Genomic DNA, 27,339 nt, shown 5'->3' with positions numbered 1-27,339 from the left:
GAACTTGGAATCTACAATCTGATTGAAGCAGTAAAATATCTCCACTGATAGGCTAGGAGCGCTTCCTGGGTTCAGACCTCTCCCAAATCAAGATTCCATCACTTACCAACTTATTTCTCAAAGCTATTATTTATTCTGTACAAGGTTCCACTGTACATCACACATTCTTCTACTCTTGCTTACACAGTAAACAAGTGTACACCAGCCCTTTGGCTCAGGTTCACAGGTCTTCCCTGGAGAAGGGTGTCAGGCCAGTTAGACTCAGGGTGTCTTTTTCTGATGCCTCCTGGGAACACTGGAAAGTTCTGGGCTCCGAGGGGCACAAGTGGGGCCCAGCTGTGTGGGTGTGCAGAGAGCTCCAAGCACAGACCTCCGTGCCTTGGTGCTGAACAGCTTCTTTCTAGGGGACAGCACAGAGTTTTGCCCAACTACTTAGGGCAGAATCAAGCCCATGGGAAGGAACCATACAACCGAGGCAAGATGTCCCCAAACACCCAGGCTCCAGCTCCCAGGTTGGACTGTAGACCGATGCCAAGAGGAGCTGGGGGCGGCATGGGCATCCCTGAGAAACTCGGTCCAAAGGGCCTACATCAGGAGGCTCTGAGAAGGGGAGGTGGGGCAGGAAGGTCGGAGAGAAAAAGCAAGTTAAGGAGGAATAAATTAAAGGTGAGAGAAGCTCGAGGGTAAGGGGCTCGTGCTATCCTTCCAACAGCTGGGGAGTAGCCCGGGGCTGGGTTAGAGGAAGCGGGCGGGAAGAACTTGATAACACTATCAGAAGAAATCTCCTTTTACCTGCTCTCCTCTTCACCTCACTGCAATGCAAAACAAGCCAGGGGCTACGGGCACGACCCTGAGGCTCCCCCGCGGTTCTGAACATGGCACTGGGGAAAAGGGAAGAGGCTGAGGGATATTTCAGGGAGGGGCAGTTACCCCCTGGTCCCCAAATGCTATAAGGCACAATTCTTGGAGGCAACTAGATTCCATCCAAAACATTAAAAAAACAAACAAAAAACCTGTCAGAGCCCAGTCTACTGTGGCTGTGCTTGGGGCCTGGCCAACTCCCACCTAGCACCACTGGGGGCTGGCACGAGAAAAGCTGTATTTTGAAGAATTAAGGAAAAAAAAGAAAAATGACCAGCACAACGTCCCAGCTGTGAAGAGGTGTGAAAGAGAGCATCTCCAGTCTGAAAACTTTAGTTACGGTAAATTAAAAAAAAAAGGTGGGCTTGTAAAAACCAAAAACAGCTTTTTTCAAAGACGTCCCCTCATCTGTCCCCCTGGAGTTAGCAGCGTTAAGAGGGCTCTTGGCTCATGGGTGTTTTTCTTGCTCCTGGACAGGTGAACAGGGTCCAGGTGAAGATGGGCGGCGATCCTCCCCAGCAGGCTCCAGAGGGCGCTGTCTTTCCGGGAGGCGGGGGCTGGAGCCTTGGCCAGTGGGCCAGTGGATGAGGATCTTTTCCCCCCACAGACGGCTGTTGTTTATCACACACAGGAAGAAACCACAAGCTTACAAATGCAAACATGAGAAGCTGAGGGACACTGTGCTGGCTCAGTCTGTGTCCTGCCGATCTTCCCTGCCAGGCGGGGCTCGGGGACACCAGGTTCCCCACTCCAGACCCTGGCCAGGCTGCAGCAACTCCTGCTCGGCAGCTTCACTTTCCTTTATATTTCGCTTATTAGTCAGGTGGGTTTTTTTTTGCCTTTTTTTGCCTTTTTAAAAAAACTTAGGGTGTAGGGTCACCACGGGGAAGGATGAGATGTAGCTCCTCGTTGCTACATGCGGGAGGGCGGACTGGCCAACTCGTAGAAGAGCAAGTAGGCGTCGCTGGTGCGCACTTGGCCAGAGGACATGGGGGAGACGCTGTGGAGAGAAGACAGGTCAGCCTGGCGGCCATGGGGCCCCATGACGCGGCAGAGCGGCCGGGGGAGCGTGAGGGCCCGTCTCTGATCTACTGGACACCCGAGGCCACCCTCTTCTGGAGGGTCTTCAAATGCACAGCTACACCCCTTTTGGCCCTGACCTTTTCCGGTGAGGTACAGGTGCCTGACAGCCGGGAGCCACGCCCGAGGCCTGTCTCACCTGGAGTCATTGAACGCGTGCCATTCGCCTGTCACCGGGCTCCGGCAGTAGGCTGTGTAATGGCCGCCCATGGTGGTTCCGGAGTGATTGGACACAGCATACAGGTTGTAAACAGCGTGGTCTGAGGAGGAAGCACAAGGCGTCAAGCCCCCGAGGCATCCCTTGCCCCCCGGCCCCCGCCCCATCCTGCCGCTACTCCCAGTTTCCACGTCTCACTCCTTAGCAGCGTCCCTCCACCTCTTGGCCTCCCCGCTGTGTCTTAGACACTTGTGCCTTGGTTCTGCGCCTCCAGCCGAAAAATACTTACTGGTGTTTTCTGAGGCAAATTCTCTCAAGTCCAGGTCTCTTAGTGGGAAATTCACAAATGTTGTGAGCTTGCTGGTTCGTACCCTGGATTCTGAGAACCGCTTCAGATCTGGTATTGGTGTGAGTCAAGGACAGACAGGGTGGCAAGAACAGAGTCAGAGAACAGGAGACAGAGCCCCTGAGGGCGACTGCGCTTCTCAGGAAGCAGAAGGGCACGCGGGAGAAGAAAAGCCGCCTGACTTTCTGAGGTTCCTACTCTGTTGGCCCTCACCTGGGCCCTTGTCATTAGTCACTCTCTAATGTCAAGTCCCTGCCCTGACGAGCTGAAGGATACGGAGCACCAAGATCTTTGGGAACCTCTGGATGGAGAACTTCTTGATACACCGCTTTCTGGCTCGGCAGCGACAGCACGTCTGAAAGACAGGATAGACAGAGCTGGGAAGGACTCACAAGAGAGGCCAACAGGCAAATCCAGCAACTCCTAGGCTGGTCCGCCCCCGAGAGGGCTCAGGGAGATGCACTCTCGCTGCCACGGAGGGTGACTTACTGGCTTTTCATCGCCATCAAGCACGTCCTCTTTGGTGAAGAGCCTCATGCAGTCCATTAACATCACCTCAGGATAACCTCGCTGGGAGAGAGGAAAATGAAGGTCAGAGGTCGCTGACATGAAAGGGTAAGAGCGGGAGTTTCAGAAGCAGGGGGACTGGGGTGCGTACCTTAGCAATGGGCAGAGACAGGTCCCAGAAGGGATCGAAGACTGTAGAACAGTAACCACAATCCGTACACGTCAGGGAGCTCTTCAGCTGCCCGACAAAGAGATCTGGGGAGAGACGGACATGCGATGCTTAAACACTGTGTCTCCTTTCTCACCGCTCCTGCCTCAGACCTTTGGGTGCTGGGCACTGGGTAGCAGGAGGGGTCCCCAGGAGAATGGGCTTCTCATGCTCTGCTCGGGCAAAGCACTTAGCAGGGAAGGCAGGCATTTCCCCCCGTGCCCGCACTTACCCCCGATCCGACTGTCTTCCCGTTCTAGATATTTCCTCCACATCTGGCGCCCTTTCTCATCATCACTAGGACCCAGAAAGAGGAAGATAATTGGGTCAGAGCTCAAACCATGATAAGTTTAAAGGCCTAGGGATCTAAATCCTTCATATCCAAAATCCTCCCCAAATCATCACCCCCAGAGAAGTTCGTGTACTTCTGCCCCCAGCACTCTCCTCCTACTTACGGAAGATGGTCGAGGTTTTCGGGGTTGGACTTGGGCCTCGCTGTGACCCGGTTCACCTCATTGTGGAGCCCGTCCAGAAGGAAGCGAAGAAACTCCTGAGCGTCCTGCTGACTGAATCCGAAGAAAAGGGAGTGAGCGACACCTCTGGCCCCTAGAACCTGCTGCTGCCGCCACCCACCCCGGGGAGGTCACGTGCCCAAGGCCCTTACTTATAGCCGACGAAGCGCGGTGCGTATCTCTGGATCTGGGTCTTGAACTCAGAGGGGCTCACCACATCATTGGGGGATGAGGTCCATATGGTCTGGATTAGTTTTGCAAACTCTATTGGAAGGAGAGGGTAGAGAGGGGCGTGGAGGACAGCTGAGCCATTTTCTCTACGAAATTCTTAAACTAGAGTCCCAACTAAAAGAAGCCAAAGAAAGAGAAATAGGAGAGGAACACATGACACACAACTACCAGTGCAGCGACAGCAGAGTGAGAAAAGCGTCCTGAGGGGGAGCAGGGCCGCGCCCCTCACCTTCCATGAGGGCTGTGTGTGCACTGCTGCTGTGGCCGAGGTCCCGCATGTAGAGCCTCTGGAGGCAGTAGTCCCTCAGCTCCCGGGTGTTGCTCAGGCACTGCAGAATGGAGTTCATGAAGCACTGCGAGAGACCGCCTGCACGTCAGCCGTGGAACAAAGGCCCTGGCTGGCACGTCTAGTTACTTCCCACCTAGAGTCCTCTGGTCCATCTGGCCCAGAAATGAATCCTCCCACAGCCTCAAGTGCCTCTTTTCGTAAGTAAAGCGGTGAAGTGAGGCAAGGTCCCACTGCTGGCACAGGTGATGTAACTGGTTATTTACTACAGAGGTGTACAAAAGGGAGTGGGGGAGCTGGACAGAAGTGGGTGGGAAGTGATGGCTGTCCTCGAGGAGAAGGATCCAGGAAAGCAGCTAAGCTGCCAGTTCAAAGGGCGACTCCTCTTTAGCAGGGCTTCCTGCTGGGGGCGGGGACGAGGAAGAGCCCGGCAACTTTGTAAAACACCAGCCAGGAAGGGCAGGTACCAGCTGGCCTAGAGGGTAGGGAGTCAGCAGGAGCCAGGAGGGGACTCTGGTTAGACGGTCCCAGTTGGGATGGTAGGGAGTGGCCTCAGGAAAGAAGTGGGCTAGGAAGAACTCACCGTGTTCCCAAGGTTTCGAAGACCAGCCAGACCCTGGGTGCTCTTAGAATTCTGTAAGCAAAGAACACGCGGCATATTCAGGCTGAAGGAAGACGCCTGGCCTATGTTAGGTTCTCTCTGCAACCTTCTGCCAGTTGTAGCCACTGGCATCAAGCCGCACACATTATTCTCTCTTCAACTTCAGTCTACGTACATTGTAGGAAAGAGGGGTGTGGAATGCCTGTCATTTTCAACACACAACAAAAATATTCTTCAAGGCTTTGCTTTCTTTTATCGACTACGTGTTTTCCCCCATCTTTATGTTACTTTTCATTCTCTGCCAGATTGGAGACTGGAGATTAGAGCCAGAGACCAGGAGTTCATATACCTGGCTCCAAGAAATTTCAGGTCCCAAATCCAGGCACTCTCTCAAGTGACCTACATTAGTATCCTGAGATGTCTGATATCTAAAGCAGCTGTCATAATGAGCACTTCAAGGAGGTCTTGAAAAGTTCAATGACAAAACATCTCAACTGAGTTTAGATCTTGAGCTGGGGAAAAACTCTAGTTGGCCTGCCATTCTGAATCGCCAGAGACAGGTGGAATTCCTTCCAGCTGAGCTCAGCTCCTGAGGGCTGATTAAAGCCTGGGAGAATCCTCCTCGCCTGATTCAGGTTTCAACACCCTGACTGGCCACTGGCTGGGAATCCTTCTGATGGCAGGTTGCGGCCAAGCAGAGGTAAGCACCTGGCTGAAGGTGCTACTCTTGCTCTTGTCCCTATTGTGGAGGCTGGTGAGGGGGTGGGAGAGAGAACAGGTGCTCCGTTGAGGACTCTGCGCATTGTCTGTCCAGGTCTCTTGGCTGATCCTGGCCCAACTTCCAAGGAGTGAGAAAACCTTCAGGCTCAAAGGGTTAAAGCATCGGCCTACAGATGAGCCTTCCACCCTCTCTCTCAGGGAGGGGACCTGGGAGCAGGCAGCTCTGGAGCAACACTGGCTGGGGCATGCGTGGGGCCAGCTCAAGCCTGATCAGAACAGGAGCCTGAAATAACTCAGCTAAAATTACTCATGCCGTGTGCTGTCAGCAGCTCAAAGCCCATGAGGCTGTCAGCATAAGGGGGTGGGCTGGGGAGAGGCAGGCTGAAGGAGGGCTTTTCTCAGGTATTGCCTTGCTGATCCCACAAGTGGGAAGATCCCTCCTTGCCAATTATTAGGTCTAACACTAATAGGTAGGGAAGGAAATACCTAAACCAGCAGAGAGACCTGCTGTCCACCTGCAGCTAGAAAGAAAAGCCTATTGGCAGCAGGTGGGGTATAAGCACCCGCTGAAGAACAGCAGTGTATGGCCCCAAACACAGAATTTAAATCTTACCTTCACGACAATCTAAACCCTGATGCTCCAGTCAGAGGGCCACAACAGAGATGATTCCCTGGACAAAGACCTTATCAGCATTTTGAAGAAGACATGGGGCCCAAAAAAACACTGACGTCTCCGTGTTGCCCATTCGGAACTAAACGTTAAAGTCTGCCCACGACCAAATACCTGCTCTTTCTTCCCCAGAACACCCACTCTTACACCTATTTCTGGCAGTGCTTTATTAGTTCTTACCCCCTGTGCCTCAGACAACATCTGTCTAAACAGGCCATAGAAGCAAAGCATTCTACCGCTGGTGACTGTCACTGTCTACCAAAGCGGGCCCTTGGCTGAGGCAGCAGTCACGCAGCACTTGTGGGGGTGGGGCAGTGGGAGACTGGCGGCATCTCTCTAATGAAGCATTCCTGTGGTGTTGACACTTTTAACTGTGACCCAACAGAGGGAAGGTCAAGAAGAACAGGTCACGATCTACGGTTACTATTCTTGAGGATCTACCCCTGCTTATGGCCTGGCGGGTGGAGAGATGTGGGAGGCTCCTTCAAGGCATCGCTGGGACCCTCTTAGTTCTGGGTTGTGCCTTTGTCTAAAATTTCCTGAGCTCAAAACTACTTGCCAATTTCTAAGCACTCTGTGTAGAAGGCGGCTGGGTGACAGAAGTCAGGGGGTGGGAGTGGAGGGGAGAGCAGGGCTGTTCTTTGCCCGGCCAGATATTCTTCTGCCATGAATAGGAAATCAGGAGCTGCAGGGAAAGTCAGCAGTTTCCATTCCAGAGAGAAACAAAATGTCCCAGGAGTGACCTTTCTTACGGGAAAAACAATCCTACCTCAGGGCCGACAGGGAGAGGCCAAAACTGGAGAAGTTGGGAGAGACCCTGCACAGCCAGCCTCTCACCAGGAGACAAGGAAACGACTCCAGTTGGGATGCTGGAACTCAAGTGCAAAGAGCGGAGAAAGTTCGGGTCAAGAACTTCCTTAAAATTAGCCATCAGCAAACCTAATTTGACTCAGTCGCAACCACTGTTCTAGAAGGTAGATGCCACCTGCATGGCCAGTAAACAGACAGCATTCACCTCCCAGGGAAGGAGCAGGGGGCTCGTAAGAGCCTGCTCTATGTTAACACGGGGGAAACATCTGGGAACACCGGCCACAGAAGAAAGGCTGATGGAGGTTTGTGTCTTCACGCCCGAGACCCCAGGAAACGGCTTTCCGGCTTACTTCACCTGTGCCATGAGGGTCAGCCATGAGTCCTGGCTGCAGCCGAGGAGCCTGGTGTGGCCCTGGCACGGGGCAGTGCACACACTGCCAACACGGGAGCTGGTGCTGCTACATAAGACCTGTCAAGCTCTGCCCCCTTCTCTCTTCCCCGAGGAGGCAGGGCCCAGCCTTTAGCCCCAGCATCACTCTGGGGCGGCTACGTCATTTGAGGGATCCAGTGCCCACTTAGCTGAACTGGGGAGGGCTGCGAAGGGGAGGGACGTTGACCTCTTTCCCCGTCTGCAACTCCTCTGCCCTTCACGGGGTCAAAGGACCCCTGTTACCGACCCTCTGGGAAAGGGCCTTTTGGGACTGAGTGTCGGGGAGGCGGCCCCTTTCCCACCAGCCTTTCTTGCTGGGTTTGGCCTTGGAGGAGTCACGCCCGCGGAGTCCAGCGAGCTGCCCGTTCCCTCACACACCGAGAACTAGTCAAGGTTACGCTTTCCTGCACCTGTCCTGATAGGTGCCAGGAATTAAGAGTCCAAGAGCCACCTGGTGCCGGGGTCGACGAGAGGGAGGGGGAAGGGGGGTTCGGAGGACTCAGGGGCTGGGACCTCAACAAGGGGAGGGGGCCGCGAGTAAGCGTGAGATCACCCGGGGAGGGGCGTTCCTTGCCGGGAGACCCTGGGAAAGGAGGGGTGGGGGCTGGGGACCCTCCGTGCCCGGGCCCGGCGCGCGGCAGCAGGGGGCGGGAGGGAGGGCATCCCGGGGAGGAGGCGGAACCCCAGCCCTCGGCGTTGGGGGTCCCGGAAAAGGGCCCCGCGTACCTTGGCTTTGTTGAGCAGGAGCCCCACGAAGGTGGAGAGCAGCAGGGAAGGGGAGAGAGGGGAGCGCGGCCGCAGCTCCTTGGCGAGGGCGGGAAAGGGGGCTGCGGGGGGCTCCTCGGGCAGGGTCACGGTGTACGAGGTGCGCATGCTGACGGGCGGGCGGCGGGCTCGACCCCTCGCCTAACGTTGGCCAAGGGGGCGCGGGGTAGTACCGCGCGATCCCACGGCCCGGACGCCCAGGCCGGCGAGGCCGCCACAGGACACCGTCCGCGGCGCCCGGCGGCAACCGCTACGGCAGGCAGACCGCGCGCTCCTCCGCCTCAACCTCCGCGGCGCACGCCACCAACCGCCCCTGCACTGGCTCTCTCTCTCTGGCCGACTGGCGGCCCCACCGGCGCCGCTGGCCGCGCGACGTCAGCGCCGGGGCGGGACCAGGGCTCCAGCCCCGCCCCTGCTGGGCCCCGCCCCCGGGCGCCAGCACGCGGACCCGAGCGAGGCTGAGCCCCCGCCAGACCCCGCGCTTCCCGCGGGTCCGCCCACCGCCTGGCTGCCCCCAGCCCCCTGACGCCGACCGAGCCCGCGGGCCGCAGAGACCTGGCAGCCCCCGGGGGCCGGCATGACCGGAGCGCGGAGTCCGGGACCCACCTCGGGGTTGGGACTCGAGAAACTGTCTTTGAGGCCCGCAGAGGACACGTCTCCAAGGACGAGTGTCAGCCGGGTGAGCTTCCCCCAAGGCGGCAAACGATTCCTAACTTTTTGGGGGCTGCAGATCATTTTGAGAACCCGATGAAAGCTCTGTACTCATTTTTTTCAGGGAAAAATGCACCCACGCACAAACTTTTGCACAGCATTCGGGGGGATTCAGCATTCAGGGCTTTCTTGGAGCCCAACATCGACACAGACCGTGAGGGTCACAGGACCCAGGTTAGGAAGGTAGATTTCCACGGCTTCGGCATTGAGCACCCCTCCTCCCTCCAGCCCTAGTTTGGCCCACTGTCAAGAGAGGCAATGCCCATATTTTTATATGGTACAATACGTCACCGTACCTTTTGGCCCCAGGAAGGAACCGTTTCTAGCCTCTTCTACCCAGTTACCCAACTCCATCTCTCCTAGAATCTCAAATTTTGATTTGTTTTTGGGAGATGGGGAGAAAGTACCACCACGGTGGAGAAATAGGTGCTCAGCTGGTGTGGGGTGAGTGTACTCCTGTGACCCTGAGGGCAGCAGTGCTTGAAGATTTCTGAGGCTCCACCCCACTCACCTATCAGGGACCCACACAGAATCTGCCTGGAGAAAGTATCTTGTTTGGAGCTTGATGGCTATTTTTAGCCAGTATTTTTAGCATTTAAAAATACTCTGGGAGGCAGCAGTGTGTGCTGTTACTCATCTGTGGCCTCCTTCTGTTTCCCTTGGCCTGTCATCCCCACATGTACACGCACACGGCACACACGACCACAGCCACATGGGGAGTGTGTCCAGGACGCATGTATGGCTTGTACCCCAGGCCTCCCACAGAACAGCAATTTTGTGCTATTGAGAGGGGAGCACAGACGGTTGCCCCGTGTGTTCCAGCAGCGGTGGTGGGAGGAGTGCGCAGGTGGCAGGAGCTGCAGGGCGTTCTCCTGGGTGATAAGTGAGGCTTGATGTTAGGAGGGGTGATCTCCACCGTCACTCTCCTTGCCGGTGACCAAACCTGGACCCTGGACAAAATGCAACAGCCTTTTCCTCCATGCTTCCTTCTTCCTAACCACACCCTTTTGAGCCAGTCCCACACTGTCTGCAGCAAGGCTTGCATTTCGTCACATCACTCCCCTGCCCTGAAACACCCGACTCTTCTATCCAGTCTGGAAACCTCAGGTAGCCCTGTCTGTGAGACTGTCATCCATAGGCCGGACGACACCACTGTCACCACCCTCACTCTTCTCTGATCCCCGCTGCCAACCAACCTGCTTTAGCACTTGCCTTCTCTCGCTTAAAAAACAAAACTGCCACCGATGAAGTACTTACTAAATGCCAGGCACTGCTAAGTGCTTTATATATATTATCCCAGCTAACTTGCATAATAACACAGTGACGTAGCAACTATTACCTCTATTTTCTAGATAAAGGACCTTAAGCCCTGAGAGGTCAAGTGACTTTCCAGGACCACATAGCTGGTAAATGGCAGTGTGGGGCTTTGAACCCAGACCCATCCTACAGCAAAACCCATGCTAGTAACAATTACCAGGAGATTCTGGAATGCCCCTCCTGTTCTCTGCCAGTTACCAACCTGTAAATTCTGCTCAAAACTCATGTTTTCCACAAAGCCTTCTCCAATGAACTCCACCCAGCTCTAAACACCATCCCTGTATACCCTTAGTCTACTAGCATTCAGTTTCCACTGTATGAATTTGTCTTAATATGTTTATCTTTGTGTTATAAGTGTCTCTAAGACTTCTGTAAGTGGTCTGAGCTTGTGTGTTGATTGTCCCATCACACTGATACCTCCTGAAGGGCAGGGTTGTGGGTTCTCTTAGCGGGTGCTTAATAAAGGTGTTGAGCTCATCATGAAAAGGGGCCAGAGCAGGCTCCGCTGGGCATCCTGGAAGTCCCATTGAGCCTCAGAGGGTGGGGGGAGTCTGGGTTTGCACGTTGAGTAAGTGAGCTGCAGGAAGTGCTGTCTATCAGGTGCTCACCCCCTGGAGCATTTGGCCTGTCTCCCCATGACGTAGGCCAGCCACCCCGGGACATCATGACATTCTGCCAGCTCTCTCCATCTTTCCCGGGATGCGGGAGGTTAGGGGCATTGCTGGGAGAGGGGAGGCCCAGCTGGGGAAAGCTCCTGCATGGGAGCCCTTTGAGAAGCCGGGGCGGAAAGAATTCACACAGGGTCCAGTCTTGTCAGGCAGGTCTGACGGCTGCAGGACACAGCCGAGGAAGAACCGTGGTCATTTCTCAACTAGCCAAGCCCCCCCCCCGTGAGACCCTTTCTCCTCAGGGCCATTTCGTGAAGTGGGGTGGGTAAAGCATATAGTCTTCTGGGATCTGAATCTGGCTCTGGCTCCATGACTTTCTGCCTCAGACACACTGAGCTGATCTCTGCAGGGCTCATTCCTGGAGCCCGAGACGGCCATTTCTCAGACCCTGTGCTTGGCCTGCCTCCCCCGTAGGTATTTTCTCACCTCAGATCCTTCCTGGCACGGATGGAGTGTTTAAGTAAATTAAAGTCAGGGTTAGCTCTACGAAGGCAAGACAGCGAATACCTTGCTCCCTCAGATCTTAGTGGGCAGCTTGGTCCTGGATTTGGAAACACTGCTTAGGCCCTGCTCCTGCGCGCACCTGCTGTTACCACCGCAAACGGGACAGACTGGTGGCCTGATTGACTGAACGGGTAGGGGCTCAGAGTCCTTGTTAGGAGGTTTGGCTTTCAGCCCACGAGTGCCCTTGGGGAGGGAGGGCCAGCCAGCGGTACCTAGGTCTGTAGGAAGCTCCGCCTCCCTGCATCACTCAGACTCCAGGAGGCCGAAAGCTCTGTACTCCTTTGAGCCCCTGGGCAGTCTGGCCTGAACCAGCTGGATTCCAGAGGCCCACACACTTCCCTCTCTCGTTTATACCTCTGTGTGGGGCACCAGTTTTTACGTACCCATTGAGGTGAGAGGGTGCAGGGGGCCACGTGTGCAGCTCTGGGCCCTGAACATGCTGTTCATTTCTGTAGCCGATGGTCAGTGGAGCGGCTCTCCCAGGGGCAGGGAACATTTTGCCAGGCTTGGATTAACTTCGGCCTTGCTGAGCCCACCCCTGCGCCACATTAACTCATGGAGACATCCCCGAGGCGGGGTGGAGGGGGAGGCAGGGAGCACACTGTGGGGCACTGATTGAGAAAACGAGCCTGGGTAAGGCAGCACCAAGGCCACCAGCCAGGTCATAGCCCACAGCCGGTCTTCAAGGGCTGGAGACATCAGTGTCTGGCTGATTCTAACCACAGACTACAGACCGACTGCCCGTTCTTTCTCAGCAGCTAGTACTAGTCCTGGCCGTGGGACCCCTCTGGCTTAAGGGCTCCTCTATGTGACCTTCGTATGCTGTCAGCACAGATTCAGGCCCTGAGGAAGTTCACCCTCCTCTGGGTGGCCGAGTGGGTGAGGACAAGCCCCAGGGTCTCAGGCTGCCAAGCTGGACAAATAAGACAGCAGGCATGCAGTTCAGCGTGGCTGAGTGAACAGTGAGAAGGCAGGGGACAGAGAGGAAGGTCACACCTCTCACCCAGAGCCCTAGGGCAGCCCCTGCTGTCCTCAAGTGGTTCTCTTTGGAGTAAAACTCCTCCCTTCCCCCCACTGCTTGGCGGCAGTCAAGTCCAAAGTCCCACCCGAGAGAAAAATCACATGACCTCGGCTTATATAATCTCCCTGTCACTGAACAGCTGGAACCCGAGGCTTTGCATGATGAGTCAGCAGCCCCAGCGGCAAATAGGACCCAGGTACTCCAGGTGCCCAGGCCGCTTGCTCCTAGCAACAGGTCCCAGAGCAGAGGGCACGGGTGTGGAAGAGGCCGGCTCAGGCCCTGCATCTGAGCAGCAGCGGCCTGGCCCGTGGCTTGTGCTCTGGAGGGCCCCAGGCCAACCCCGGCTCTTCCTGGGGAAAGAAGAGGGTGGCCCCGGCAGGGCTGGGCAGGGTGAGCGCAGGGCTGAGGCCAGCAGGCAGAATGCCAGGGCCGGGGGGGTGGGGGGGGGGCGGGGGAGCGGAGGAGGATTAGGATGGATTGTAGGGGTTAAAGCGCAGCCCTGGAAGGGCTCAGTGGGAACAGTTTGTCCTTCCATAGGCCCAAGGGAACAGGAAAGGTGGGGCAGAGGGGGGATGTGACCAGGCTGGGTGCTTGGGCCCCTGGCTCTCTGCAGGGCCAACTCACCTGGCCTGGCTTCCTGGCTTGGAGTCCCCACTGAGGGTAGTGAAAGGGTTTTTGTTTTGTTTTGTTTTGTTTAATCAGTTCTGAACCAACACACCTCCCTCCTCTCCAGTCTGTCATAAGTTGGAGCCTGGGGCAGCCCTCACTGTCCTAGGCTGAGCTGCACCCTCCGTGGAGAGGCATTTTGTTGGTACTTAAGCAAGCTGGGGGAGGGGTGGGGGGTATTCAGAATTCTTGTCCCCCTACACCAGTTCTTCACCCGTGCTCAGCTGAGTCTGTGACAGTCCAAGTTCATGTGGGGTGTTACTGTTAACAAGGGGACTGAGTCTGGTTAGAACTGTTCTAGTCCCCGGTGGGTGGCCCTGCTTGTGACCTCCCTTTACTGTACTTCCACTGTAGTTCAGGTCAGCTACCCTGAGAGCCTTGGGGCCATGGCTGCCCCAGAGGAGTCAGATCATGCTGGCTCCGCCCCAGGATGCACTTTCTTCTCACCTTTGTTCCTCCCAGCGGTGGTCCCCTCTCCCACTCTAGTCAGCTGCCAAATGCCCCTTCTTTTCCATCATCTCCTTTCCCCCCTTAAGTTTAAACCGACTCTCCCATCGCATGTTACTGGTTTCAGATTCCTCCACATCCATTATGTGCTTTGAACCTCATGACATCGCTGGGAGGTGGGCAGGGCAGGCATGACCATTCCCTTTCATGGGTGAGGAAACAGCTCAGATGAGAGGTGTCCAAGGTTAAAGAGGCAAACTGTTCTTCCAGCGGTCAGAGCAGCCCATCCCAGCCTCGGATGACCTCTCCCTTCCCCATCACCTATGACACTGCAAAACACCTAGGGAGGCCTCCTACTGCAACTGTTTTGGGAACTTATCTCCCCAAGTTAGTTGTGCATATGCCCGAGGGCAGGGGCCATGACTCACGCCTCTCCTGCCTCCTGGAGCACCTGGAAGGGGGCAAGGAGGACTGACATGTATGGAGCACCTACTACGTGCCAGGCCCTTTCACACGCCAACCTTTGATTCCTCACGACAATCTATGAAGTGGGAACTATGATTGCTCTCGTTTTACAGAGGAAACAGGTTCAGAAGTTCAAGAACTTCTCTGAGGTTATGCTGCTAGTAAGCCGAGCACCGTAAATGAATGAATGAGACAGTAAGATCCCCAGATGGAGATCGGAAAAGAAACTGGACCTGGTTCTAGGAAGAAGTGGTCCAGGCCCCACGAACAGGGATGATCTCACGCCAGCAAGATGTAGTCAGCTCCAGAGGCGTGGTGAGGGTGGTGAGGAGAGAGAGGGTGAGGTTAAATCAAGGTCTTACACCACTGAGCCCACGAGAGGCCTTTCCCAGTTGATAGCATCTTCTCGAGCGAGAGCTCACAGTGAAACGCTAGCTCAGTTGTCGGGCTGCTGGCTACTTCCCTGTGTTGTGGGTTGCTTCTGGACGGGAGGAGGGATGTTAGGGTGACTGAGTTTGCTCCGGGTCAATCTGCCACTCCTCTGAGGTCTTCTCTCAGAATTCCCCTCACCCTGGCCCTGGGGGTGGAGGTGGGGCTGGGGTGTCCCTGTGGAAGGGGTGGAGGGCAGCAGGCTCCAGGGAGGTTTGGAATATGCCTGTGTGGGAAGGAGGAAGCCTTGCTCTCCTGGGATTGGGCCTGAGAGTGGCTCTGCAGTTTAGTCTGTGGAGGGGAGGTTTTCGGACCTCAGTGTGCTTGACGATTACCTGAAAGTCTTGTGAAAAGGGCAGATTTCCAGGCACTCTCACTAGAGAATTTGACTCGGGGGGTCTGGTTAGGGCCCGGACCCCTGAATTGTTAAGCTGTGCAGGTGATCCTGAGGTAGGCAGTCTGCAGACCCCACTGTGAGGAACACTGAGCCCCGTAAAGAGCCCTTCTCGGGCTTCCCTGGTGGCGCAGTGGTTAAGAATCCGCCTGCCAATGCAAAGGACACGGGTTCGAGCCCTGGCCTGGGAAGATCCCACATGCCGCGGAGCAACTAAGCCCATGCGCCACAACTACTGAGCCTGAGCTCTAGAGCCCGCAAGCCACAACTACTGAGCCCACGAGCCACAACTACTGAAGCCTGCATGCCTAGAGCCCGTGCTCCACAACAAGAGAAGCCACGACAATGAGAAGCCTGCGCACCGCAACAAAGAGTAGCCCCCGCTCACCACAACTAGAGAAAGCCCGCGCGCAGCAACAAAGACCCAACACAGCCAAAAAAAAAAAAAAAAGCCCTTCTCTTTTGAGCAAAGGGAGGGCGCCCCTCAGAGGCCTCTAGCACCCAAGCCCCTCCACTGAGAGCTGCTTTCTGACTGTCCCTGAGAGGAGCAACACCAGACCTGTTCAAGTGAATCACGCTCCACCACAAGCGCACGTGCCCTGAGAGCATGTCTTTCTCTCCCGGGCCAGCTCTGTCGTGTGCCACTCCTCGTCCCTCCGACATAGCCAGCCCTGCCCTTTCAGGGCCTGAACGCTCTGGGAGGCACCAGCCTTTGCATCTCCCATGGCACCTCACAGATGGCCCAGCAAGGCCAAGACTCTCTAAGTAATGGTATCAAAGTTGTCCTCTCAAGACCTTTAGTTATGACAAGCTTCAAGATCTGTGCCCCAAAGCTCCACCCCTATCTTGCACCCCTGCTCCATTTTTCTGGACAAGCCCCCTATGCAGCATTTCCTGCTATGGCATAGCTATTGTTTCCAAAAGACACGTGTCCTAAGAGTAGGAGGAGGGTACCTAGAGCAACGAAGGCAACACAACACCCAGTTCTCCTGCCCATATGCTTGCCTGTCCTTCTATGCACCTACTCATCCACCCAACCATCCATCCATCCACCCACCCGTCCATCCACCCACCCACTCACCAATCCATCCATCCATCCATCCATCCACATGATAAGCACGTCAGCTGAGTTCTACACTGAGCTAGGCACATGGTGAGGGATCTAGAGATCTGATTTCTTTCTCATCCTATGAGAGCTCACCATCTAATGGGTAAACTAATGACTACAGAAAAGGCAGAATTGTAGTCAGTGCCCCAAGAGAAGTGTGTTCAGGGATTAGATGTAGGTGGGGCCATGCCAGCCCTTACTTTGTCTCCAGCAGAGCCTCTTCCCTTATTCAAGCCCAGGCACTATTGGAGTAGAGAGGGATTGGATCGTCTAAAGCCCTAGACAAAATGTTCTGCACCATTTTCTCCAAAGACACGTGAGAACAACTCCTGTCCAGACACCCTGTCCTGAGCCAGGCAGGGTCCATCAGAGGAGAGACCCTCTTCTCCTGATGTCTTATGTCCCAATGTTAAGCCACGTCTCTGGACTGGGAGGTAAAAGCCTGAGCAGGAGGAGAGATGCAATCAGGGCCAGGGGGCCTCTCTTACGACGGGGCACACTGGTGGTCTGGGGGCCTCAGCAGTCAGTCCAGGATGGGGCAGGGCCTGCAGGGGACCCTGGCATGTTGGGTGGGAAAGTAGAGGCTAAGAATCCCAGTGTACGTGAGGGTAGCTGAGCATTTCCAAGATCACTGCTGGGCCATCGTTGAGTGCACAGGTCATGAAGTGGGTTTCCTGGGGAGAGTGGGCAAGTCCCTGGGCAAGGCATTAAACCATGAGGGCACTGGACGTGCTGAGGTAACTTCCCTGGCTCCTCCCCACCTGGGCTGCAGGAGAAGCCACTGTGAGGCCTGGGAAGGAAAACCTCTGCCTTCGATCATCGGTCAAGTTGGGAGTCCTTTCCTCATCAGTGGCTGCCTCCCCAGCCCATCACCGGGTCCCTCGGGCAAACTCACCATGGTGTTTCGCCCTGGGGAGCTGGAGCAGCCGGACACAGCGGCCTGGCCCTTGCCCTTCTCCCACAGAGTGTAACGGCCACTCGGTCGGTAGGTGGGGCTGAGGACTTCAGGGACTCGTGAGTGAGGGGCCTGGGTGGGCACCTGCGGTGCGCTGCCCTTGCGACCGTAGTTCTCCAGGTAGTCGGCCAGGTACTCAGAGCGGCTGGCTGCTTGGTAGAGCCCCTGCAGGGCACACAGCTCCTTGCGCGTGCGGGCCAGCATGGGGCTGCGGCCCAGGTCTAGCCGGTAGCTATCTGAGGTCCGGAGGCTGGAGAAATCCCGGGCCAGGTCTGATTGACTGTTCAACTTCTTCTGGATCAGGGTTACCCCCTGGTCGCGGGCATTGATGGGCAGGTAGCTGAGGGAGCTGGTGGTCACTCCATAAGGGAATCCACTGCCCCCGCTGAGTCCACTCCCTGAAGGCCGCTCGGTGCCCCGAGTCTGGCTCTCTGCACGCTTAGCACCCCCGATGACATCGGGTCTCAGCAGGGGGCGGCCTCCTTCATAGTCCAGGATGGAGGGGGGGCCGTACGTATGGGGACGGGTGAGGAAGCTGGTGGGGGGGCCGGGCTTGAAACCAAGCTTCTCCTTCTCCAGGAAGGAGGCAGCCAGGTTGGCCCCGTAGGAGGAGGGAGTGTAGGTGCCATAGCCCGATTTGGCATAAGGGGCATCTGTGTAGCGGGCCGATTCTGTGTAGCGCTTCAGGGTGGAGGAGAGCTGGGACATCCTTCAGGGCGGCACTCAGTGGGAACTGGGAGCCTCATGGGCTGAAAGACAAGGAAAGCAGTTGTCAGAGGGCCCTGCGGGGGGTCAGGCTCCCACTGTACCTGCTCTCCATCCCCAGCTGGCCAGACCTCAACCAGGGACCACACAGTCTAATTCCACGAGAGGCTGGCCCACCGCTGAGACACACCTCTGCATGTGCGCGCGCACACAGGCATGCAGGTCTCCACGCACCATGCATTCACACCTCAGGGAAAGCATGAGAGCTGAGCTGGCTTTCATAAACCACACGGGGCAATCAGTCTCAGCACGTCCTGGCCACTCCAATTGCTCCCCTCAAAGACCCCAGGGTGAGGCAGGGACTGCCCTACCTCTGCAGCCCTTCAAGCAACAAATAGTATTCCAATCCAGGTCCCATCTGCTTCCTTTCCTCAGCTTCTGCAGATGCTCCCAAGATGGGGGGAGGCCACCATCCTCACCCCCTGGATTGGAAACGCTGGACGTTCCAAGAGTTAAGACTGCTCCCCTGCTTTCTGACCTATGGGACGAGCAGGAGTCTTCTGCGAATCTTACACTGTCTGAGCTGGCATGACCTGAGAGGATCACTTAGCCAGATCCTTGATGAGGAAAAGGAGGCCCATGCGGTTTGGGGGAGGCGGCGACGAGTGGCTGAGCAGGAGCCTGACCTTGGTCTCCAGACCTAATCCCAGAGTTCTTCCCTGGACACGGTCACCTGCTGCGGTGGGGGATCCTCGTGTGGTAGAGCCCACCGTCTTCACTGATCTAAGACTTCTGTTTCAAGTGGAGTCAGGGCCCTGTGGCCTCCCAGGGGTTCTCCCCTACCAGCACCCATCACAGACTGCTCGTGGTGATAATGACTTGTGCAAAGGGGGCCCCCTAGAGGCTAAAATCCTGCACTGCAGGCAGCACTCCTGTCCCTACCCCCAGTCCTTGCAGCTGGGGTGGGTCCGCTGAAGGAACACAGAACCTCTGAATTGAGGAGTTTTGAGATCCCTAAAGGGTCATCCATCTTTTTTTTTTAAGTTTCATGTCATATATATTTTACCACAAGTAAAAGAAGACATTTCCACATCCATCATACAACTGAATCTTCCCAAGGTCCCAGGGAGTGGGCAGCCATGACCACACTTTACATAGAGGACACTGAAGCAGACAGAGGTGAAACAGCCTGAACCAAGTCTCACCGCAGAGACATCAGATTTGGGAATCCATCCCAGATTTCCCCACTACTGAAACAAGGGTGATTATCAGTTAGTTGCATTGCACCTATTACCTACCCTCACTGTTAAGGTCGCTTTAGTTGTTGCTACAAAAGACTTGCACATCCTCCAGATCTTACTCAGACTAAACCGTAAGATGTTTGCCCAAGTTGTTTTTCAGGAACTTGGAGTCAGCTGTGTCCAGTGCATGCTCCAGCCATTTAAGACTGGTTAGGACCATCAACCCCTTCCTGGGCATCTGAGAGTGTCCACTCGATGAAGGGGTCATCCATCTTAAGTTCTCTGTTGTACAAATGGGAAAAGCGCCGCTGACTTGCCCAAGGTCACGCACTAGCAGGCCCAGGGCTGGCATCCATGTCTCTCAGATTTCCAGCCCAGTGCTCTTCCCACTTCACCTCGACTCAGCACCCCCATCACATTTAGGCTCATGTGGGGGCCCCCAGAGTCCCTCCATCACCGTGAACATGCAGGCTTTATCTATAATGGAGCTGGAGGGCAAAGGTGCTAGGAGGGAGGAGCAGGTAGGATCGGGCCTCTTTCCTTGAGGGTCGGCAGGGGCTCTTGGGGGGCTCCTGGGGCGGTGAGGGTGCAGAGTCATCCAGGACTCTCAGAGGAGTGCGCGTAGGGGCCGGTTTTGACGCGCCCCGTGGCTGAGTAGCTGGGTGATTTTGCCCTAGTCATTTAACCTCCCAAGCCCCAATTTCCTCACCTGCAAAATCAGTCTAATAATCATCATTATGATTCCTAACTCACAGGGTTGTTGCGAGGAATAAATGAGATAATAACGTGAAAGCTCTCAACAATGACAGTGGTTATTATCTCCTCCCCCAACCCCCGCCAGGCAGCCCGGCTCCTCCCTTTCTAGGCCTGTAATAATGTCAGGGCTGGCTGTCTCCTGCCCGGCGGGCCTCTGACCGCAGCCCCGGGCACGAGGCTTCTCCCAGGAGCCCCCAGGGAGATGAGCGGGCAGTGGGCAGAATCTAGCTGTTCGGCAGCCAGTGGCTCGGGCAGCCCACAGCCTGCCCTAGGCCGCAGCCCAGCGCGTTAGGGCAGAGAGGAGCTGATGCCAAGCCTCAAGTGCTGAGGGCCAGGCAGAGAGCTCTAGAAACTCAGTCCACGTAAGGCGTGAGATAGGTGCAGGGCTGGGAGGTGAGCAGGTGGCACCTTCCATGTAGGCCCCAGAACAGAACTTCTAGGCCCTGCCAGAGACCTCCAGCCATTTTCAGTCTAGGCCGGCATCAGAAAGGCCTGGCTTATAAGTTATCGTCCAGCCTTTTCCCGCCTGGCCCGCAGGCCCCCTACCCTTCATGTACTCTCCCTCCCCACTGTGTTCCCACCTCCAGCACGACTTTCACCCCTTTCTAGGAAAAGAGAACTGGAGGAGGGCTAGGGGAAACCACAAGCTTCCCTCCCATCTGCTTAGCTTTCTGGGGTCCAGAGAAGGAAGAGAATGAAGGCCGAGAGAGGCCAGGGGGAGAGACAGAAAGAGGCACAGGGGGCGGGGGCGTGGGACCAGTCCTGCTCGATTTCACTTTGGAGAGCGCCATCAATAATTCAAAGTCAAAGAGACTCCAGGTCTCAGGAGCTGGGCTCTGGGACACCTGGCAGCCAATCAGATATGACCCCACCCCACCCCACCCCCACCAGGGCAGGAGCTCGTACCTCCTCCCCTCGGGCCTCTCTACACCTCCCCACATTGAGGTTCCCAGGGAATTGGTATTCTGCAGGCAGTGCCCCAAGCTTGCGACCTCTCCTGGCCCTGCTGCCGCAGAAGTGCTGGGGCCAAACAAGGTGCAGCAGACGGGGACAGACGGCCCTGGGGTGGCCCACAAGTAACACTGGGAAGGGCTGGGGTCTGGAGGTGGAGCCATACCTTCCGGTCCCCAGAATCGCAGGAGGGCTCCTAAGTCCCTCTCTCCTGTCTACTTCAATCTGGCAGGCAACTGACAGGCCTCTCCCTCCCTGCAGTCTCAGGTGGTCGTGCCATCACTAACAGCCCCCTGGAAGCTGCCTCTCAGCGCTGGCAGCTGGTTTACAGTTCCCCTGTCTGGGGAGAGGGTCCCTATTGGGGCTGAGGCCTTGAGCATGCCTATCCCCTCCCCCAACCCCCAGTTTCACTCTTGAAGACAGTGCCAGTATCTTTCAGGTGAGCAGACAGCTTGGGTTGGCGCCCCTTGCATTACCTGGCACGGCTGTCCCTGGAGGCTGCAGAACGCACCCCGGGCGGGAGAGTGGGCCGGGGCCCTGGCTATAGCCTTGCTGCGCAAGACAGGGACAGGACGGGCACTCACATGGCCACGAGTCTCCTTGTTGCCAAAGGAACGGCCTGAACTGAATGGCCCTTTCATGGGGCAGTGGGAGGCCAGCCGATTGGCTGTGATCCCCCGTCCCCCTCCCTGCCCAGCATGGGGCCCCTGCTGCCCCGACTCCTTTCACTGTTTACCCAGAGCTGGCAAGTACAGGCATGTGGTTCCAGGCAGTGCCTCCCCAGGTGCCCGCCACCTCAGACAGCAGGGGCAGCCTCCCTGCCAGCCTCCTCCTCCGTGCCATCCCACCGGGGCCCTCGGCTTTTCCCTGCTCTGCCAGGCTTCTCTCTCGCTTTGCTCAGTTTCCCTCTCTTGGGAGGTGTGGTGGCATCCCTCTTCCTGAAAGGATGAGTGAGCTAGCTGGCCACTGCCCCGCCAGCAGGTACTGAGCACCCCTGGACCAGGCATCACCCTGAGTGCTTCTCGGGCAGCCTCTCATTTCTCAGCAGCCCGAAGTCCAACACTCATACAGCCTTCCCTGCGCCCCTGGCTTACCAACATCATTTGAAGGTTTAATTTTTTTACGTTAAATTGAAATTCAAAATATTTTCATTCAAAATTTAAAAAAAATAGACAAGAAGTTTAAATAATGAAACATTCAAATGAAGCATTTAGCATTCATATTTCTGAAGTTATTAAAGCTTAAAACTGCACTAAGACTTCTGCGTATTAACTCAATCCTCACGACTGCCCTAAGCGACAGGTGCTATTATTATGCCCATTTGCAGATGAGGAAACTAGGGTTCGGGGAAGTGATGTGGATTTCCCCAAGGTCACACTGGGAGCAGTGGCGGAGCTGGACTGGGACCTACCTGGGCTCTGTCCGCTGACAGCTACCCTGAAGCCAACCCCCCACCTCCCTTCTCACTTCCCTGGCCTCTCCCTGAGCTGGCACAGGGTGGGGGGCCTGCAGCATGGGGTTGGGGGGGATCCAGGCATCCACTGTCTAGGCAACAGCATGGCAGGTTCAGACTCCCGCAGGAGCTGCCCTTCGAGTTTCCACTGCAGGCGAATGAAAGCGAAGCCAGGTGCAACCTGAGCCCCAGTACGATGCTGATCGGCCGAGACATGGTCCAGGAGGCCTCCATTTCACCCATGATGCCAAGCTCCTGCATGTCCCCTGGCACCAGCGTATGGCCCCAGCCAGGGCCCTTGGCCCAAGGCCTGGTTATGGACATGCCCCCCAGCCTCCTACCCTTGCTGCAGCTCAGCCCACCCCCCAACGTACCCAGACTAGGTGAGTTAGGGGTTAAATGAACCCTATCTTCCTGGGGCCACCAGCCCTTTACGTCAGCCACTGTCATTTCCTGTTGCTCACGTGAAGGGCTCCCTAACCTGCCCAGTCAGGGGAGGGACTTGCTCCCCAGGAATCCCAAGCACTCGGGGATGGGTGATGCCCAACATCCCAGCAGCCTTCACGGCCCCTCTCTGCCCAGATCTGCTCTCCTTTCTGGGGTGAAGGCGTGCCAGCTTCTGTGGCCTCGCCACTGCCTGGATAGAGAGCCCCTAGCTGGGCTTCAGAGGTGCACCTCAGCCGGATTCAGTCCCTTCCCTCCTACTCAGGTGTCCGGGACAGGTGAGTGGGGAATCCCAGCCAGTTCCACTAGGTGCTTGGGAACCTCCACAGTGGTGACCTCAGAGCTTCCCAAAGCCGCTTGCTAACAACATCGGAATGAGGCAGTGAGACAGCTGACCTTGAAGGGTAAAGTGGGCTGAGAGAGGGGCCCTGTCATCTACACTTTCCAAGCCGCACGCCCAGCTGCTGGGGCACTGCCTACACACAAGCGTCAATTCCTAGGGCGAGGAATGTCCCGGCCGAAGTAGAGGATGCAGGTGCAGTGGAAGGTCAGGGTGAGGGATATTTGTGCTCTCATAGTCCAGGAGTTCTGTTTACTCCTCTCAGGCCCACTTCCCTCCAGCCTGCCACTAGCGGCTCTGCCTCCCAGGGGCTGGCACCCACCCCACTGACCCACCAGTTTAGTACCTAATATGCCTTGGCAGGGGGTCATCCAAGGGGCAGTGGGTCCCTCTCAGTCTCTCTAGATCCCAGTAGTTACCCAAGGGCTGGGAGGGGGTGAAGAGGTAAGATAAAGAGACTGGAGATTAGAGCCAGAATCCTGCCTGGAGGAGAAGAGGTGGGTGGGCTTAGGGCAGTGTCTCTATCGGGCGCTTCTTGATTTGGGGTTGGGAGGGGGTGGGCATCTCTACACTTCCAAGAAAAGGCAAAGATATGGGCCCCCCAGGCAGTATTGGAACCCTTAAATTCTCTTTTCCAACCACCTCCCTTCCAGGCACTCTCCTGGTACCCACCCCAGGGGAGAGCCCCACGCTCCCTCCCTCTCCTTTAGGGCTTCATCATTCCTCCTCCTGGCCTCTGAGCCGTTGGTCTTGTCCCGTAGCACCTACCAGGTCCGGTGGGGCGGCCTCTCACATGCTCCCCCAGACAGACAGGGCTCCCCCAGACAGACAGGGCTCCCCCAAACAGACAGTCCAGGGCCCTCCGGACAACGGCCCTGTGAAGTTCGGACACCAAAGGGGCAGTTACTGACCTGTGTCTGGGGACACTGGACAGGATCTGGGGGCTTCTCCTTCCCCAGCAGGGCAGGGAGTGCAGTGGCCAGCCCAGAGGCAGGACTCTGACTCGGGCCGGGTAATCCGGAGCTCAGGTTACCGACTCCGATATATATAGTATCTTATCTGACCTCACGGAGATGGCTAGCTCCACTCGCTGGCATTCCAAGCCCGGGGAGAATTAAAGGGGCAGTGGCAGGCCCTCCCCTCGACGTGGCCCGGTGCCAGGCAAGGAGATCCTATGAGACTGTTTGAAAGGAGGCATTTTGAAATGGAACAGAAGGAGGATTCAAGGGGAAACAACTGGAAAGAGGGTAGAGGGACGGGGGTGGGATTAGGCAAAAATATGGAGAAGGAGGTGTCAGTCACTGAACTGGAGAAGAGGAGGAAGCCTCAGTCCACCTCCTTTAGTTTTGAAATGGAGGAGACCTAGAGGCAGACAGCAGCTCGCTCAAGGGCACACAGGTAGGGAGAGGCAGGAGGGACCTCTCTCAGTTTCCAGTCCAAACTCTTTTATAATGGACTTCTAGGCCTGGGCTTGTATTCCGGGTCTTTCCCTTTTATTGGCTCTGAGACAGTGGGCAAGTCACTTAAGCTGTCTGGACCTTATTTAGTCTGTAAAGCAAGAGCAATAATAATGCTATACCTCACAGGTGTGAGAGTTAAATAATATTTGTAAATTTCCTGGCACATAGTAAGGGTTCAATAAATGATAATTATTACTATATTGAATACTTCCACTTATTATTATAATTAGTATTATAGTAGTAGTATTTGTAGTAGTACCTCCCGTGTGAAGCTTGCGAGGGAGAAAAGGGCCTCCAGGCCACCCTGCGGGAGTGCTCTGTTCTAATGCCAGAGAACAGCGCCATGGTTTTCTGAGCTGGTCCATGTCCCATAACTGGCAAGGCAAACGAGGCTTGCCCTATTCCCAGACGTCCAGTCGACCCATCAGAGAAGGGCCAGGCCCACTTGGGCTCCTTCCTCCTCCATCCAGAAAAATATAGCAAGTGCAGTTTCCCCCAGGCTACCAGGAGCAAGGCTGGCTGCTCTGGTGTGTCCACTCTACCTGTAGGAGTGCTCAGGATCCCGAGCCTACGACGGAGCGGGGCTGGCTGGGCAGGGTCACAGGAGGAAGGTGCTGGATTCTTAACCTCTTGGGCCTTGGTGCTCTTGTCTGCTCCCAGTCTGTTTCTCGATGGCTCTCCCTGAGGACTGGGAGTACCCGGGATGGTGCCTCCACCCTGTCTCAGCAGAGGCTACTGACTCAGCTCAGGTCATGATGATGCACTTCAGAGGACGCCCTCGTACCCGGCCCTCATTCTAGTCCTCGTTCCGACTCCAGTTTGGCATCATTTACAGCATCAGAGGAGTGGTGGCTGCTCCAACCCCACCCCAACCAGCTCTCCTTTCCTCCACTTTATGCGTCCCCGACTTGGGGACCTTCTCATGCCTGTGCCTGGGGAGGTGAGCATCAGCAGGATCCAGCTCAGGCCCATTCTAAGAGCAGCCAGATCAGGAGGTAGATGTTCACACCTTAGCTAGAATGGGTTGGCCAGAGCTTCCTTAGACTGTTAAGTATAAGTTACTTGCCTTGGAGCACCGCGTGCCTGCTGCTGGTTTGGGATTGGTGAGAATTTCAAAGATGCCTCTTTCTGGTTTGGGATTGGTGGAAAATCTCTTCCACTTGACTGCTACCCTCCCCCCACCCCACCCTCTTTGGCAAACTGACCAGAGACAGCCCCCAGGAGCTTTGAGAGGAGGGAGTAAATGAGCTGCCACCCACACGTGGGGAAGGGGTTGTCAGGGTCCAGGCGTCACTCTCAGCCACATCCCACACAGGGCTCAGAGACCCGGTCCTGCCCAAGCACCGTTTCCTTAGAACACACGGATCAGCACACAGATGGCTCTTCCCGGCACCCTAGGCTGTCAGCTGGCAGGCCCCGCCCCCCAGACAACTGGTACCCACTGCTGGAGATCCTCAGCGCAGCTGGCGCTCGCCCTACATTTCTAGTGCCCATTCTGCCCAGGCTGTCGTTGACACCTCACTTTCTGAGCCTCGAAAGGCACTGCCCTCCGCATCCCCCCTCCTCAGTCTCAGACAGGTGGCACGTACCTGCCTCTTCTCCGAAGACCGACGAGTCGAGCCGGGCACAAGCATGGAGCTGCGGGTGAGTCCCGGCTGGTACCGGAGCAGCGCAATGAGCGGCAGCCGGCGGAGGGGGCTCCCTGGCCTCGGCTCCTGCCCGCCTCTCCTGCACCTCCGCAGGGGGCCCAGGGAGGCCCTCCCTGGGAAATCGGCGCCACCCAGCGAGCAGCCGCCTCATTGCGCCGGGGCGGGCAAAGCGACAGCCCGCGTCTCGCGTCACTGAGACGCTTCACTGCTATTGGCCTGTTCCTATTGTGGCGTCATTAGAGCCCCGCCCAGCCAGGATCTCTCAGGCGACCGATATATGCAGAGAACCACGTGGAGGAAAGGCACGCGAGTTTGGAGGGGGTGGAGCACCTGAAGTGGACCTGAATATGACACGACGGGACAGCTGCAAGGTATTGGGAAAGAGGAAGGGTCATGGGGAGAAGGCTCAGAAGTTGAATCCCAGGGCGTATGTATCAGCTTTTAGCTTTTAGGGAAGGCTAAATGTTCCCGCTCCTTCCCACCGGGCTGGGAGAGGGCCAGTTCTTCTGCCTCTTCTCTTTTTCGCTCCTCTTTCTCTACTCTCTGCTCTCGCATGAGACCAGTGACTGATGGTGCCTCCTTGAGTGGGTAAACGGTGGCACTGAGTCAGTGGAAGAGATTCTCTTTTGTCTTTCAAGAAAAAGCTGAAAGAAAACTTGAATTTTTGCGGTTCCCATTCTTTGTGTATAACCTTAACCCCATCCTCCACAGTGGTGAAGAAAACCACACAGCCAGGCAGATTGGTGCCAAGGCAAGTCCAGGTTTTCAATTTCACCTGGACCATCAGTCCTTCCAAGTGTCCTTAGCTCCTTCTCTTCTCTTTGGCTGGTATTTCTGTCCATCACCACCCTCCTCAAGTCCTTCAAGTCTTCTATTTCCTAGAGAAACTAGAGGCAATCAGGACGGAAACACTTAAAGTTCTGTGTACAAACATAGCTGAGTGAAAGAGGTGTCCCTCTTTCTTGTCCAAGACAAATCCCTTCTGGATCTCAACTCTTTTGTTTCCTTAATGTTTCCCAAAAACTGGGTTCGCCTCTTGGTGGGTGTTGAGCCAAAAGACACAACCAGGCCAAAGATCAGGAGAAGGAAGAATGTTTTACTTGCAGCAAGTATGGAGAATACAAGGGATCTTTCCTAAAGCAGTGTCTCCCTGAACAGCAAAACTGGGGAAGTTTTAAGCTTGTGTATTCGTGACGGGGCTTGAGCGGAATTCAGCATAGAATTGGGTCAAAGTTGGGCTTCCCTGGTGGCGCAGTGGTTAAGAATCCGCCTGCCAATGCAGGGGACACGGGTTCGAGCCCTGGTCCGGGAAGATCCCACATGCTGCGGAGCAACTAAGCCTGTGCGCCACAACTACTGAGCCTGAGCTCTAGAGCCCACGAGCCACAACTGCTGAGCCTGCGTGCTGCAACTACTGAAGCCCGCGTGCCTAGAGCCCATGCTCTGCAACAAGAGAAGCCACCACAATGAG

General features: G+C 56.1%; 1 protein-coding gene across 4 annotated transcripts; it reads right to left on the bottom strand.

Annotated features, from left to right (window-relative positions):
* Window positions 1-110: 110 nt before the first annotated feature.
* On the bottom strand, window positions 111-25,865 carry USP2 (ubiquitin specific peptidase 2). Of its 4 annotated transcripts, none has more exons than XM_061203368.1 (13): window positions 25,809-25,865; window positions 16,810-17,618; window positions 4,772-4,822; window positions 4,132-4,255; window positions 3,824-3,935; window positions 3,615-3,725; window positions 3,392-3,456; window positions 3,103-3,206; window positions 2,934-3,014; window positions 2,721-2,799; window positions 2,388-2,495; window positions 2,081-2,201; window positions 111-1,861 (listed from the first exon to the last, which is right to left on the bottom strand). In XM_061203368.1, exons 2-13 carry the CDS (start codon window positions 17,575-17,577, stop codon window positions 1,774-1,776), a joined length of 1,812 nt encoding a protein of 603 aa, XP_061059351.1. In that variant the 5' UTR covers window positions 17,578-17,618; window positions 25,809-25,865; the 3' UTR covers window positions 111-1,773. The 4 variants fall into 4 exon arrangements, with proteins under 4 accessions (XP_061059351.1, XP_061059350.1, XP_061059347.1 ...); XM_061203367.1 differs by lacking the exons at window positions 16,810-17,618; window positions 25,809-25,865 and adding exons at window positions 6,949-7,054; window positions 8,146-8,252; XM_061203364.1 differs by lacking the exons at window positions 16,810-17,618; window positions 25,809-25,865 and adding an exon at window positions 8,146-8,513.
* Window positions 25,866-27,339: the final 1,474 nt, after the last annotated feature.

The sequence above is a fragment of the Eubalaena glacialis genome, chromosome 10 (genome assembly GCF_028564815.1).
Source record: "Eubalaena glacialis isolate mEubGla1 chromosome 10, mEubGla1.1.hap2.+ XY, whole genome shotgun sequence".
Taxonomy (NCBI): domain Eukaryota; kingdom Metazoa; phylum Chordata; class Mammalia; order Artiodactyla; family Balaenidae; genus Eubalaena; species Eubalaena glacialis.
This window is presented reverse-complemented; position numbering and strand designations above follow the sequence as displayed.